Source organism: Pelophylax lessonae (genome assembly GCF_965119305.1).
Source record: "Pelophylax lessonae genome assembly, chromosome: 4".
In the NCBI taxonomy this organism is placed as follows: domain Eukaryota; kingdom Metazoa; phylum Chordata; class Amphibia; order Anura; family Ranidae; genus Pelophylax; species Pelophylax lessonae.
Window position 1 is genome coordinate 559,074,115 of NC_138771.1, and position 15,002 is coordinate 559,089,116.

Consider the following 15,002-nt stretch of genomic DNA (forward strand, 5'->3'; position numbering starts at 1 on the left):
GGATTATACTCTGCTTCAGTATGTCACAGTACATGTTGGCCTTCATGGTTCCCTCAATGAACTGTAGCTCCCAAGTGCCGGCAGCACTCATGCAGCCCCAGACCATGACACTCCCACCACCATGCTTGACTGTAGGCAAGACACACTTTTCTTTGTACTCCTCACCTGGTTGCCGCCAGACACGCTTGACACCATCTGAAACCAAATAGGTTTATCTTGCTCTCATCAGACCACAGGACATGGTTCTAGTAAACCCTGTCCTTAGTCTGCTTGTCTTCTGCAAACTGTTTGCAGACTTTCTTGTGAATCATCTTTAGAAGAGGCTTCCTTCTGGAATGACAGCCATGCAGACCAATTTGATGCAGTGTGCGGCGTATGGTCTGAGCACTGACAGGTTGACCTCCCACCCCATCAACCTCTGCAGCAATGCTGGCAGCACTCATACATCTATTTCCCAAAGACAACCTCTGGATATGACGCTGAGCACGTGCACTCAACTTCTTTGGTCAACCATGGCGAGCCCTGTTCTGAGTGAAACCTGTCCTGTTAAACTGCTGTATGGTCTGTCCTGCACAGAGTCCTGACCCCCGAGAGAACACCTTTGGGATGAATTAGAGTGGAGACTGAGAGCCAGACCTTCTCGTCCAACATCAGTGCCTGACCTCACAAATGCACTTCTGGTAGAATGGTCAAACATTCCCATAGACACAATCCTAAACCTTGTGCACACCCTTCCCAAAAGAGTTGAAGCTGTTACAGCTGCAAAGGGTGGGCCAACTCAATATTGAACCCTATGGACTAACAATGGGATGCCATTGAAGTTCATGGGCATATAAAGTCAGACGTCCCAATACTTTTGACAATATAGTGTATATCATATGTAGATATTTTTCAAATTTTCACAATTTATTATACTGTAAGAGGATACTACCTGAGGCTTCTGAGACTGAGCTGGAGGCTGTGCAAGGTTCTGGGAGATTCCGAGATAAGTCTGTGATAAGGAACAGAGAAAGTGATTGATGCACAGTGTGATCCTGTTGGTTTCCTTTATAAGGGCATTTTGGTAACAGTTTTTATTGACACCCCAATGCCAAGCTAAACAGCTTTTCTACATCACTAAACATTTCTGACCCCTTCTAGCCAATGTTAATATGAAAATAGTTGCTGGATCTTCTGTCTTTTTTATGGATTTTGTAAACAGATTTAAATAAAGAAAACCTTATTATTCTGACTGCCTAAATCATCATGAAATAGGACCTGGTTGCATCTAGGGCCATCCAGTGGCGTAGCGTGGGTTGTCAGCGCCCGGGGCAAGGCAAGTAATTTGCGCCCCTCTAACCTGCGGACTTTTAGTACTCCCTGAGTCCCTTCCTACAATAGTACTGACCAGCCTGATTCCTATACTGACCTACCAGTCCACTACGCTAACATACCTGATTCCTGTACTGGCCACTACACTGACCTACCTGTCAACGACACTGACCCTTACAATGACCTACCTGATTCCTACCTGACCACTACACTGCCCACTACACTACACTACACTGCCCACTACACAGAGGACACCACCGCGTCATCGAGCCCTTACAGGGGGCGGGTCGGGGAGGATTGTGAAAGCTTAGAGGAGGCGGGACGGAGGCACATGCAGGGCTGACTTAGAAGACGGCGAGGCAGGCTCCAGAAGCGAGGCGGGGCTCTGCCACTGGCCAGCCCCGCTGCCGCACATGACAATTTTGGCCCAATCACAGGGCGCCGACCGGCCATCGTTTAGCCTGAAGATGGTGGCGGCTGAAGTGACACGCTAGGAAGAATTTTTAAAGTTTGCTAGAGTGACACTGGCGTGGGATGCGCCCCCCCAAATGTTGCGCCCGGTGCGGCCGGCCCCCCCTGCACCCCCCACGCTACGCCACTGGGGCCATCAGACTGTCCAAAAATGATATGATATGATATGATATGAAGGATGAAACTAAAAGTAATTTGCAATATCCATGTGTGTTACTGATGTAGCACTATCCTAGCTAGGGTGCTAGGTTTGACTAGGCAAATTTATTGCTGTGGTTCTACTGTTAGCAGAGCAGTGTGTGATTATTTGGGGCTGCTGTGGGCTCTGCAGCCTGCAAGATCTTCAGAACATACCCGTGTCTGAGAGAGTCAGATAAGCAGCCTGAATATGTTTGTAGCTTTAGCCAATCCCTGGGGATGTGTGCCCAGGTGGTGGTTGGAGTCTCAGAGAGCAAGGTCTTTTTCCTTGGAGAAAAGGTTCCCAACCAGAAGGGCTGCCTGGCCATCCTGCTGAGGGTCAAGCTTGTTTCTTGAAGTCCCAGCTGTGCTCAGCTGGTGAGCCTATCTTTCTACAAGTCCTTGGGGGCCAAAAGAGGGGGAGGATCTTATCTGGGAGCTCTACATAGAATGCATGAAGGTAAAAAAAAAAAATCTTGAGCCTTTACAACCACTTTAACCACTTCTGGATCGGAAGATTTCCCCCCTTAATGATCAGGCCATATTTTGCGATTTGGCACTGCATTACTTTAACGGACAATTGCGCGGTCGTGCGATGCTGTACCCAAATAAAATTTATGTCCTTTTATTCCCACAAATAGAGCTTTCTTTTGGGGGTATTTGATCACCTCTGTAATTTTAATTGTTTGCGCTATAAACAAAAAAATTGCGAAATTCTGAAAAAAAAAAAAAAAACAATAATTTCCATTTTCTGCTAAATAACATTCCTAAGAAAAATATATTTAAAATCAACATTTTTTTAACATTTTAGGCCAATTTGTATTCTGCTACATATTTTTGGTAAAAAAATCGCAATAAGTGTATTTTGATTGGTTTCCGCAAAAGTTATCGCGTCTACTAACTACGGGAAAGATTTATGTCATTTTTATTTTTTTGGGGGTTTTTACTAGTAATGGCGGCGATCTGCGATTTTTAGCAGGACTGCAACATTGCAGCAGACAAATCGGACACCTACATTACTACAGTAATCAGTGCTAAAAAGGGAAGGGGTTAACATTGTGGGTGATCAAGGGGTTAAATGTGAGCCTAGGGGAGTGGCTTGTGAAATGATCACAGAGACCTGTGATCCTATATAGAACTGTGATCATTCCATAGAGAAGAACTGTCAGCTGTGTTTACAACAGCTGACCATCCTTCTAGCTCTCAGCGGGGAGCGATCGCGGGTGTCAGACGGCAATCAGAGCTGCTTGTCCCATGCATCGGCTTTCCAGCTGCCGAGTGGGGGCCCCCTAGCTGCAGGCGCGTGACTGACGTAGGTCTGCGTCGGTTTGCGCAGGAGGGCCGCGCTGCCGCAGTAAAAAGGCGGTGGGCGGTCGGGAAGCAGGTAAAGTACATATCGGGCAAAATATTTTAAAAAATCATGCGTTACATTTCTACAATACATGCACATTTCTCTATGTCTCTACCTTTATAGACCCTTCAAGAACAGAAAAACACCTGCTGAATTGCCCAAAATGCACTCAGCTCCTGTTGTGGGCTGACAACACACAGCATTTTTGAGGACTGAGTGGTATCATCCTTGCCCAGTTTTTGCTAAACTATTAAAACCTGGTCTCTATGCTATTATCTGCAACACAGACATTTATCGTTCTGTACTCCGAAAAATGGACTACATTCTAACCCTAACTAACCCTAGGAGTGTTAGACTTCTTTAGTAAACATAGAAAGTTTGCACAGGACAACTCAGAATTTTTGATATGACCAATTTTTTTCACTTAAAACAAAACCATTTCAGTAGTATTTTTAACAGAAAAAAATAGCAAACATAGGGAGTTAATTAAAGAAGGAAAAGGGGGTGATCCCTGTAGCCACCAATCGGTGTGGTCCTATGATCAGTATGAGAGTGGCAACCTCAGCCTGGACTCTAACCAGGCCACGCCCCCAAGTGTTTTGCCCTGCCCAGTGGAGATTAATCATGATCACCATGATTAAGCTCTGGGGGGGGGGGGGCAAAATGCATTGGGGGCGTGGCCTGGTTGGATTCCAGGCTGAGGTTGCCACTCTCATACTGATCATAGGACCACACCGATTGGTGGCTACAGGGATCACCCCCTTTTCTTTCTTTGAGTCACAGCAGGAGCTGGGATGAGCTTCATCCCATGCCGGCATTTTTATCAGCAGATGCTAAGGATCCAAACACACCCCACAGCGATAGAGCCTGAGCGGCACAGCAAGGTGTAATAGGTCACAATAAGAAGTTAACTGTTTGCATTTACATACACTATAGGAAGGCATTGATGCAAAAATAGTTGGCATTCTGTGGGGCTCACAAACATTCTATGGCAACTGTACATACGTCAATAAGAAGATACTTACCTTTTTTGAGGTGCTTTCATAGTAAATTTGAGGCTTTTGAGACTGGGATGGTGGCTGGGGAGGAAACACTGGTGATACCTTAGGCTTCTGAGACTGTGCTGGGGGCAGAGGAGGGTGCTCCTCCTCAGTACCAAAACTCCCCTAGAGAAAAGACAAGATCATTTTATGATGTAGCATTTTGTGTATTTACTTTCCGACTAAACTGTTGGCACAGTTGAGAATGGAAAATAATGCTATATAGGTGGCCAACCACATTGAAATAATCAATCAATACAGAATATGCTGAAAATGACTTTGGTCAATGCTTTCTGACTGATATATACTGTGACTATTGAAGTTCAAGGAACCATACATGAAATATTTTAAAAAAAAACGTTGCAGTAAACGCACTATGGGCAAAGGAAGTCTTTTCATTCAAGAGCTCTTAGTCCAAAATGAAAATTTTTTTCAAGCTGCAATATGAGCTAAACAAATATCATCTTAATACAAAAGCTGAGTGTATAATTACTTGAATCATGGTGTGTTTTGTGTATTTCTTCCAGATCTGTGCCATAATCCAGCATGAACCAACTCCTGCACTACATTCTAGCATGAAAAAAAAACCCAGTCACTGCTTCTGTCTCTCCTTGTGCAGGGTAATTAGTCCTGTATCTGCCCCCCACCTGTAGTTTTCTGCAGACAGCCTGTAGACAGGTGCGGTCTGTTTTCTGCCAGCAGGTGGCGTTAACTGCAGTGGTGCTGTTGTTAAAGAGGAAGTCAAGAGGAACAAGGTTCCTCTATGGTTTCCTGGGTCACTGGGGGAGTTATCCTAATGGATGCTGTCGCCCCATGCGACTCAAGCAGCCAGCTTGGGTCAGGCAGAGCCTATTTAAGGCCCTGGCTCCTGGGCTTGGCGAGCACAGAAAATACTCCCCTGTTTCTACAGCATCATTCCATCACTGGCTGGATGAGCAAGTCATCACTACCTTACTTGAGGGCTCTTTCACATTCACAGTGAAGTGCGGTGCCTTCTGAAGAGAGATCATATATTTTGGGATCCGCTTTTGGGATCATAAGGATAATCTCCTCACTGCCTGATTTAACCCTATAATGTCACACTGCAATCGGATGCATTGCATTTGGTTGCTATGCGGCCCCATTGAACTCAATGGGGGAGTTTGACAAGCAGTGGCACTTGTCAAAGTTTTCACTCAGTTTAAGTTTAACTGCTTAAGGACCACCCCACGTACATATCCTGCGACAGGCAGCCTTTTAGCGCAAAATCACATACCTGTATGTGATTTTTTTCTTCCGGGTCTGGACACAGCAGGAGACATTTAGGGTCAGGTCCGCCGGGACCCACTGATTGTTCTCAAGGCAGACAGAACGGCGGTCTGCCTTTGTACATAAGGCAAAACACTGACAGGTGAAGACAGAGATCTTGTGTTTCTGCTAAGCAGGAACACAGATCTCTGTCATATTACAGTACAAGCACCCCCACACAGTTAGAAAGCACTCCCTAGGGACACATTTATCCTTTGATTGACCCTGATGTTAACCCCTTCCCTGCCAGTGTCATTAGTACAATGACAGCACATATATCTTTAGCACTGATTACTGTACTAGTGTCACTGGTCCCCAAAAAAGCGTCAAAAGTGTCACTTAGTATCCGATTTGTCTGCTACAATGTCGCAGTCCCACTATAGGTTGTTGATCGCTGCCATTACTAGTAAAACAAAAAAAAAAATCTATAAAAAAATCCTATAGATTGTAGATGCTATATCTTTTACGCAAACCAATCAATATACGCTTATTGGGATTTTTTTTTACCAAAAATATGTAGCAGAATACATATTGGCCTAAATTGATGAAGAAATTAGATTTTTTACATTTTTATATTGGATTTGTTTTATAGCAGAAAATAAAAAATATTGTTTTTTTTTTCAAAATTTTCTTTATTTTTTGTTTATAGCGCAAAAAAATAAAAACTGCAAAGGTGATCAGATACCACCAAAAGAAAGCACTATTTGTGGGAAAAAAGGACATACATTATATTTGGGTACAGTGTCGCATGAGCAAGCAATTGTCCGTTGAGGTAACGCAGTGCCATATTGCAAAAAATGGCCTGATCACTTCCAGGGCTGAAGTGGTTAAAATACCACCTAAGTCATGTGAATAGCCCTGTCCAGCTGTTATGTTACAGTTTGCGTGGGAGGTTGGGGGATGGTAAAACCATGGCCCAGCTGTCCATTTTTACCAACCCTAAGAAAGAGACCCAACCACCTAACACTAAAGAATCTCCCTTGCCAGCAAGGGAGGGACACCTTGCTCATCCAGCCAGTGAGGGAGTGATGTTGTAGGGGAGCACTTCTCTGCCCTCTATAACGATTCTGACAACTCATCATCAGTGAGAGGATCTCAAGCCTGACATGGTGTAGTATGGTAAGCAACGGGTTAAGTTGCTGTCTGCAAAATGTTACAATTATGTATATGTCTGGGAGCTGGGTGTGGCTGAAGTTGGTTGCATGCTGATGTGCAGTGAATAAAGAAGCAACCTGTACAGCCTGGTCTGTGTTAATACACTACATTTTGGCGACGAGGATGGCTAGCTTTCTGGATTTACCGGCTATCGGACCGTTTGATGTGTCTGGAGACCACACTAGTCTCTCACAGCGCTGGGACAAGTGGAAGAAGGGATTTCAGCTCTATGTTATAGCCACAGGAGTCACTGCACCTGCTCAGAAGAGAGCCATGCTGCTGCATCTAGCTGGACCTCAAGTTCAGGACATTTTTGAAACCCTGGGAGCAACAGGGGAAGATTCAGACTATGAGACAGCCATGAATAGACTGAGTGAGTACTTTGAGCCAAAGAAAAATATTCCCTATGAAAGATATAAGTTTAGACAGGCTGTGCAAGAACTGGGAGAAACCACAGACAGTTATGTGACTAGGCTGAAATATCTGGCAAAGTCTTGTGATTTTGGGACTGTAACTGAGGAGATAATCAGAGATCAGGTCATAGAGAAATGCACATCTGTGCACCTCAGGAGGAGATTATTGAGAGAACCTAGTCTCACACTTACTAGTCTGCAGGAGATTGCAAGAGCCATTGAACTGTCTGAGCTCCAGGCTCTGCATATTGAAACCAAGAACACTGCATCTGTCAATACAGTCTCCAAACCTACCTATAATAATAGGAATATCTGGAGTAGGAAAGAGAGTTTTCCAAAGAGGACTTTACATATCACCTGCAATAAATGTGGCAGGGCGGGACACACAAGTCAGGACTGCACTGTGGTACAGAATAAAATGTGCTTTGCTTGTGGAAAGAGAGGTCATTTTGCAGCTGTGTGTAGAAGTACAACCAGAGATAACAAAACCAAAGGACAATCTGCACAAGTAAATGTTATAGCTGAGGATAAAGAGAGTGCTCCTGACTGTGAATTTATATTCTCCCTGTGTTCTCTGCAAGCCGGGACATTAACCATTAAGATTGGAAATACGGATGTGTCAGTGTTGATTGACTCTGGAGCTACATGCAATGTTATGGACTTGGCTTCTTGGCACAGTCTTAATGGCAGAGAAAATTACCTTAAATTGTGTAACACCACTAAACAGATTTATACTTATGGCTCCAGTACACCACTGCAACTTAAAGGCAAATTTTATACCTCTGTTCAAACACATGAGACTGGTCCTCCATTGCAGACCGAATTCTATGTTGTAGATGGCACAAGGTCGCCTCTGCTTGGTCGTCAAACCGCAATGGCACTAGGGGTGTTACAGATTGGCCGTGATGTAGGCAGCGCAAGAGTGAATATGGTGTCTCCTGCTATTTCTGCATTGAAAGAGGAATATAAAGATTGCTTCTCTGGGTTTGGAAAATTAAAGGATTTTCAGTTGGAGCTTCACATTGATCCACATGTAAAGCCTATTGCACAGCCAGTACGCAGACTTCCTTATAGCCTGAGATCACCTGTTGAGCACAAACTGGCAGAGCTGCTAGACCTTGACATTATTGAACCTGTGGAAGGGCCCACTCCGTGGGTATCGCCGTTAGTTGTTGTACCAAAGGGCACAGATATTCGGATTTGTGTGGACATGAGATGTGCTAACCAAGCTGTGCAGAGAGAGAGACATCCAATTCCCACTATTGAAGATGTTCTACATGCAATGAATGGGGCAAGTGTCTTCAGTAAACTGGATTTGAAATGGGGTTATCATCAGATTGAATTGACCCCAGCATCTAGAGTCATCACTACATTTGCAAGCCATAAAGGTCTTTTTAGATACAAGAGGTTGATGTTTGGCGTATCGTCCGCACCGGAGGCCTATCAACATGTGATTCAGCAAGTGCTACATGGTTGTGAAGGCACGCATAACATTTCTGATGATATAATTGTGTGGGGAACAAACACACAGGAGCACGATGAACGTCTCCGTGCAGTGCTAAATCGCTTGAAGGAGAAAGGGTTAACATTAAATGAGAAGAAATGCACATTTCAAATGAATAAAATGACTTTTATGGGCCATGTGCTGTCTGACAGGGGCATTGGTCCGGAGGACTGTAAAATTAAAGCTGTGTCTGATGCCAGAAATCCTGAAAACCCTGCAGAAGTACGCAGTTTTCTTGGGCTAGTGAATTACTGTGCCAAGTTTATTCCAGATATGGCGACTGTCAGTGAACCTTTGAGAGTGTTGACTTGCAAAGCAGTCCCTTGGAAGTGGGGCTTTTTGGAACAAGGTGCATTTGATGAACTTAAGAGACGGCTGACCTGCGCCACAACTTTGGCTTATTTCAATCCTACTGCACACACCCAAGTTATTGTCGATGCTAGCCCTGTGGGGTTAGGCGCCATCTTGGTTCAGAGACAATGCACAGGCGATTACAGGCCTATTCAGTATGCAAGCAGATCCCTCACTGATGTAGAGAGACGTTATTCTCAGACCGGGAAAGAAGCTTTGGCTGTTGTTTGGGGATGTGAAAGGTTTCACACCTATCTCTACGGCCTTGATTTTGAAATCATCACAGACCACAAGCCTCTGGAAGTGATATATTCGCCACGCTCAAAACCATCCACCAGAATTGAGAGATGGGTTCTCAGATTGTTACCATATCGCTTTACAGTGCGGTACAGACCTGGACCGACTAATGCGGCAGATGCACTTTCCAGATTGCCTCAGTCTTCTGCACCTGTTCATAACCTGGCAGAAGAGTACATTCGTTTTGTGGCTACTAACGCCATGCCTCAGGCATTGACACCGCGGGAGGTTGAAGAATTGTCATCTGTAGATCCGGAAATTGCTCGGTTGAGAAAATGTGTAAGACAAGGGGTTTGGGTGGATTGTGACCCAAGCTATCACAGAATCAAACAAGAGCTGAGTATTGCAGGACAACTAGTTCTACGTGGCAATCGTATTGCGATGCCTAAAGACTTACGGAAACGTACATTACATTTAGCCCATGAGGGCCATCAAGGCATTGTACGCACCAAACAAAGATTACGTGAGAAAGTCTGGTGGCCAGGAATTGACAAGGATGTGGAACGTTTGGTTTCTTCATGTCGAGCATGTCTCCCAACTTTTTGAGATGGGAACGAGGGACACCTATTATTAAAAGTATTTAGGCGACATATCTCGAAAATATATGGTATTCTTACCTCCTCCTCTGTCAAACTGTCTTATATGCAAAAATGGGAACAGGACCTTTGTTCCACTTATGACCTGGAGGATTGGTTCCAGATGGCCCAGAACGTCTCTAGGTCATATGTCAACACCTCTTTAACCGAGGCACACTTTAAAGTTTTAATGCGCTGGTATATGGTGCCGACATGCATAGCTGCGTATGCTCAGGGGGCTCCGGCGACTTGTTTTCGTGGTTGTGGCCAGAGGGGCACGGTTCTACATACTTGGTGGACCTGCCCCAAGGTATAGAGGTTTTGGATCAGGGTGTATAACTTTATATATTCTCTAACTCAGGTTAACCTGACCAAGTCCCCCGAACAAGCTTTGCTTGGATATTCTCCGGGGCCGGTGCCCCGCAGGGCTAGGAAATTGGTGGCGTTTATCTTTACGGCTGCCAGACTGGCTATTGCAAGATCATGGCGGTCCCCTACTGTCCCGTTTGATCTTGTTAAACACAAGTTAACCTGGATCATGCTAAACGAACGCCTCTTGGCCACCCTTCTGGATAGGCACCGCCAATTTGATAAAGTCTGGGAACCCTGGATCCAATATCTTTCGGCCTCTTTGTAATTTTAGCCGAACGAGCCCCCTCAGCTTGTACAGCATAGCCAACTTTTTCTGTACTTGTTTTGTATTTGCCCACTCTTGGATTGCTCTTTCATCTCCCTCCTGCTTCTTTTCTTTGTTGTTTTTCCTTTCCTTTCTCCTTTGTCTCTCCTTTCTTAGTCCCTTTTGGTCATTTCTGTGATTCAGCCATGATGAGGGCATAGTTTTCAGCGGCCTTATTGGTGTCGCCCACCCTCTTGTCCCAAGGGTGATGTCCACCCTTCCGAGATGCCCGGGCGGCGGCCTGACCGGGGCTGCCGGGCGCCCTGGACTTTCTGGTTGCTATCTATGCTGGGAACAAGTTATTCATTCTGGAGTTGATCACTTGGCACATGTGCTATACTCCCATTTTATCATGTCTGCCTCATGAGCTTTTGCTGTTCCACTGACCCATTGTTGCTTGTGTTATTTATGACTTGTTTATCTTTTCTTTTGAATTGGATTTGTGTGACTCTGTTGATGATTGTTACACTTGTTTTGAAAATCTAATAAAAATTATTGCAAATGAAAAGTATGTAGGCATAGGACACACCCCTTGCCACACCCCCTTAAAGGAGAATTATATTTAAAAAAAATGATGGTTAAACCCACAAATGCTTTTTATTTTACCACTACCATTCCTTTATACTGTTTTTTCAAATGCTGCAATTTAGAACTTTTGGCACTTTTTAGCACTGGGAAACCATTTTGCATTTTATATACAACTATATAGATCAGACAAAAAGGAGGAAAGAGGGACAGAGGAACTTTGTTCCAATTCAGGGACAGTCCCTCCAAATTAGGGACATTTGGGAGCTATGCCCTAATAAGGATAGCAGCAGGAAAACCGTTTCAGATGAACAATGGTTGAACAATGGTAATATAATGGATTGTATCAAATCTTACCAGAGGGGTTGAGGCATCAGGATTGTGTGGCTCTTGTGTGTGCTTTGGAGCATTGAAAATTGGGTTGTTCATGCCCGAGTTACCTTCTGCAGATCTCCTCCTACAAATAGAGAAAATGCATGTGTCATTTTACATCATACAGTATATAAACATTACAGTAAAAGCAATGCTCTCCTTCCTCTCATACCATCAAATACTTGGAGGATCATCCACATTTCATAACACTGAACCATTTTTACCATAGAGTCGTCTTCACAGAAATATTATATATTAATATACAGTGGGTATGGAAAGTATTCAGACCCCCTTAAATTTTTCACTCTTTGTTATATTGCAGCCATTTGCTAAAATAATTTAAGTTCATTCTTCTTCCTCATGAATGTACACATAGCACCCCATACTGACAGAAAAACACAGAATTGTTGACATTGTTGCAGATTTATTAAAAAAGAAAAACTGAAATATCACATGGTCCTAAGTATTCAGACCCTTTGCTGTGAAACTCATATATTTAACTCAGGTGCTTTCCATTTCTTGTGATCATCCTTGAGATGGTTCTACACCTTCATTTGACTCCAGCTGTGTTTGATTATACTGATTGGACTTGATTAGGAAAGCCACACACCTGTCTGTATAAGACCTCCCAGATCACAATGCATGTCAGAGCAAATGAGAATCATGAGGTCAAAGGAACTGCCTGAAGAGCTCTGAGACAGAATTGTGGCAAGGCACAGATCTGGCCAAGGTTACAAAAAGATTTCTGCTGCACTTAAGGTTCCTAAGAGCACAGTGGCCTCCATAATCCTCAAATGGAAGACGTTTGGGACGACCAGAACCCTTCCTAGAGCTGGCCGTCCGGCCAAACTGAGCTATCGGGGGAGAAGAGCCTTGGTGAGAGAGGTAAAGAAGAACCCAAAGATCACTGTGGCTGAGCTCCAGAGATGCAGTCAGGAGATGGGAGAAAGTTGTTGAAAGTCAACCATCACTGCAGCCCTCCACCAGTCGGGGCTTTATGGCAGAGTGGCCCGACGGAAGCCGCTCCTCAGTGTAAGACACATGAAAGCCCGCATTAAGTTTGCTAAAAAACACCTGAAGGACTCCAAGATGGTGAGAAATAAAATTCTCTGGTCTGATGAGACCAAAATAGAACTTTTTGGCCTTAATTCTAAGCGGTATGTGTGGAGAAAACCAGGCACTGCTCATCACCTGTCCAATACAGTCCCAACAGTGAAGCATGGTGGTGGCAGCATCATGCTGTGGGGGTGTTTTTCAGCTGCAGGGACAGGACGACTGGTTGCAATCGAGAGAAAGATGAATGCGGCCAAGTACAGGGATATCCTGGACAAAAACCTTCTTCAGAGTGCTCTGGACCTCAGACTGGGCCGAAGGTTTACCTTCCAACAAGACAATGACCCTACGCACACAGCTAAAATAACGAAGGAGTGGCTTCACAACAACTCCGTGACTGTTCCTGAATGGCCTAGCCAGAGCCCTGACTTAAACCCAATTGAGCATCTCTGGAGAGACCTAAAAATGGCTGTCCACCAACGTTTACCATCCAACCTGACAGAACTGGAGAGGATCTGCAAGGAGGAATGGCAGAGGATCCCCAAATCCAGGTGTGAAAGACTTGTTGCATCTTTCCCAAAAAGACTCCTGGCTGTATTAGATCAAAAGGGGGCTTCTACTAAATACTGAGCAAAGGGTCTGAATACTTAGGACCATGTGATATTTCAGTTTTTCTTTTTTAATAAATCTGCAACAATATCAACAATTCTGTGTTTCATTTTAGCAAATGGCTGCAATATAACAAAGAGTGAAAAATTTAAGGGAGTCTGAATACTTTCCGTACCCACTGTATACTTATAATATTGTTGGCAGGCACAAGCTTGCAATAGCCATGAAAAGCTGTTGCATGCCCCCAGCATTTAGTCTGACTGTGCAGAATAAACCTATGGCTCCTCCTTGGGTTGTATCCTGCAATTAAACCCAAATTCTGGTTGTTGTCCAATTTCTTCCAAAACCAAATCATACATATTTGTGTTTACAATGGTGCAATTGTAGATTTCTATTGTCAAAAGATGGCCCTAAAGCTAAACTCTAGGCAAATATAAAAGACACAAATTTAGCTCTATGATCCCTAATACATAACTATATCTGTTTTTTGAAATGCAAGCAGTGTAAGTACCTGAAGTTGACTTGGTACCAGCCTTTTGCAGTTCCTGTACAGCAGTGCTCAGACTAGGGGAAGGAGAAGCAGCACAAGAAGCCAATCAGTTGTGCTGTATTGCAAGGAGACAGCAATGTAACAAAAAGATGATCTCATTGGAGTGTGTTGCTTCTCCATTCACTGTCCAGTCACAGAAAGACCTGTGTTACCCAACCAAGAAATATTGGGTCTCCTGAATTGGCTGGCAGGGCTGTGCTGTGTGGCAGGGCTGTGTAAATCCCAGGACTTGATGCACAGAAACTAATATCCTGTGGAAGTTAATACAGCTCACAGATATGTATTTTTATGTTTGTATGTATGCAATTTTCCTGAAGTTCATCTTTAACTCCCTCATGCTTATTGCCTTGATTCTAACTATGCTATACAACAATGGTCTCAACTGTGACTCGGGGGCCAGATGTCGCCCTTTGCTTACTTTTATCTGGCCTTTGGGATCACTGCTTCATTGAAGGACACTAACAACCCCCCCCCCACTGACACCAATGAAGGGACACAATTCCTCCCAATGACTCCAACAATTGGGCACAATTTTGCCTAATGACACCAACAATGGGGCACAATTCCTCCCAATGACACCAACAATGGGGCACAATTCCTCCCAATGACACCAACAATGGGGAACAATTCCTCCCAATGACACCAACAATGGGGCACAATTTCTCCCAATGATATCAATGATGGGGCACAATTTCTTCCAATGACACCAGTGATGGCACACAATTCCTCCCAGTGACACCAACAATGGGGAACAATTCCTCACACTAACATTATTGGTGTGGCACAATTACTCCCACTGACACAAATGATGGGGCATTATTTCTTCCCACTGATGTCAGGACTTTTTCTATTCCCACTGACCACAGTCTGGCCCCCCTAAAGTCTGAAGGACAGTTAACTGGCCCTTTGTTTAGAAAGTTTGGAGACCCCTGTTATGCAGCATTAAAGGGGTTGTAAAGTCAGAAGGTTTTTTTTTATCATAATGCATTCTATGCATTAAGATAAAAAGCCTTCTGTGTGTAGCAGTCATCCCAGCACACCCTAATACTTACCTGAGCTCCCTCTCCATCCACGAGTCCCTCAGCTGTCCGAGACTCTCCCTCCTGATTGGCTGAGACACAGCAGGGGTGCTATTGGCTCCTGCTGCTCTAAATCAAAGTCAGTTAGCTAACCAGGAGAGAGAGGGGGCGGGCCGAACCACAGCTCTGTGTCTGAATGCAGCTCGGCTTAGGTCCCCCCATAGCAAGCTGCTTGCTGTGGGGGCACTTGACAAAAGGGAGGGGCC

The 15,002-nt window shown here is 44.4% G+C and overlaps 1 protein-coding gene across 1 annotated transcript in view; it reads right to left on the reverse strand.

Moving 5' to 3' along the window:
• LOC309553892 (zinc metalloproteinase-disintegrin-like VLAIP-B) overlaps positions 1–15,002 on the reverse strand; it is a 127,374-nt gene that overhangs the window by 14,119 nt on the left and 98,253 nt on the right. Inside the window, exons 20-22 of the mRNA XM_082255378.1 lie at positions 11,491–11,590; positions 4,336–4,476; positions 932–991 (exon numbers count right to left, since the gene is read on the reverse strand). Of these exons, the coding sequence (XP_082111504.1) occupies positions 932–991; positions 4,336–4,476; positions 11,491–11,590 (301 nt within the window). The remainder of the gene's footprint in view (positions 1–931; positions 992–4,335; positions 4,477–11,490; positions 11,591–15,002) is intronic.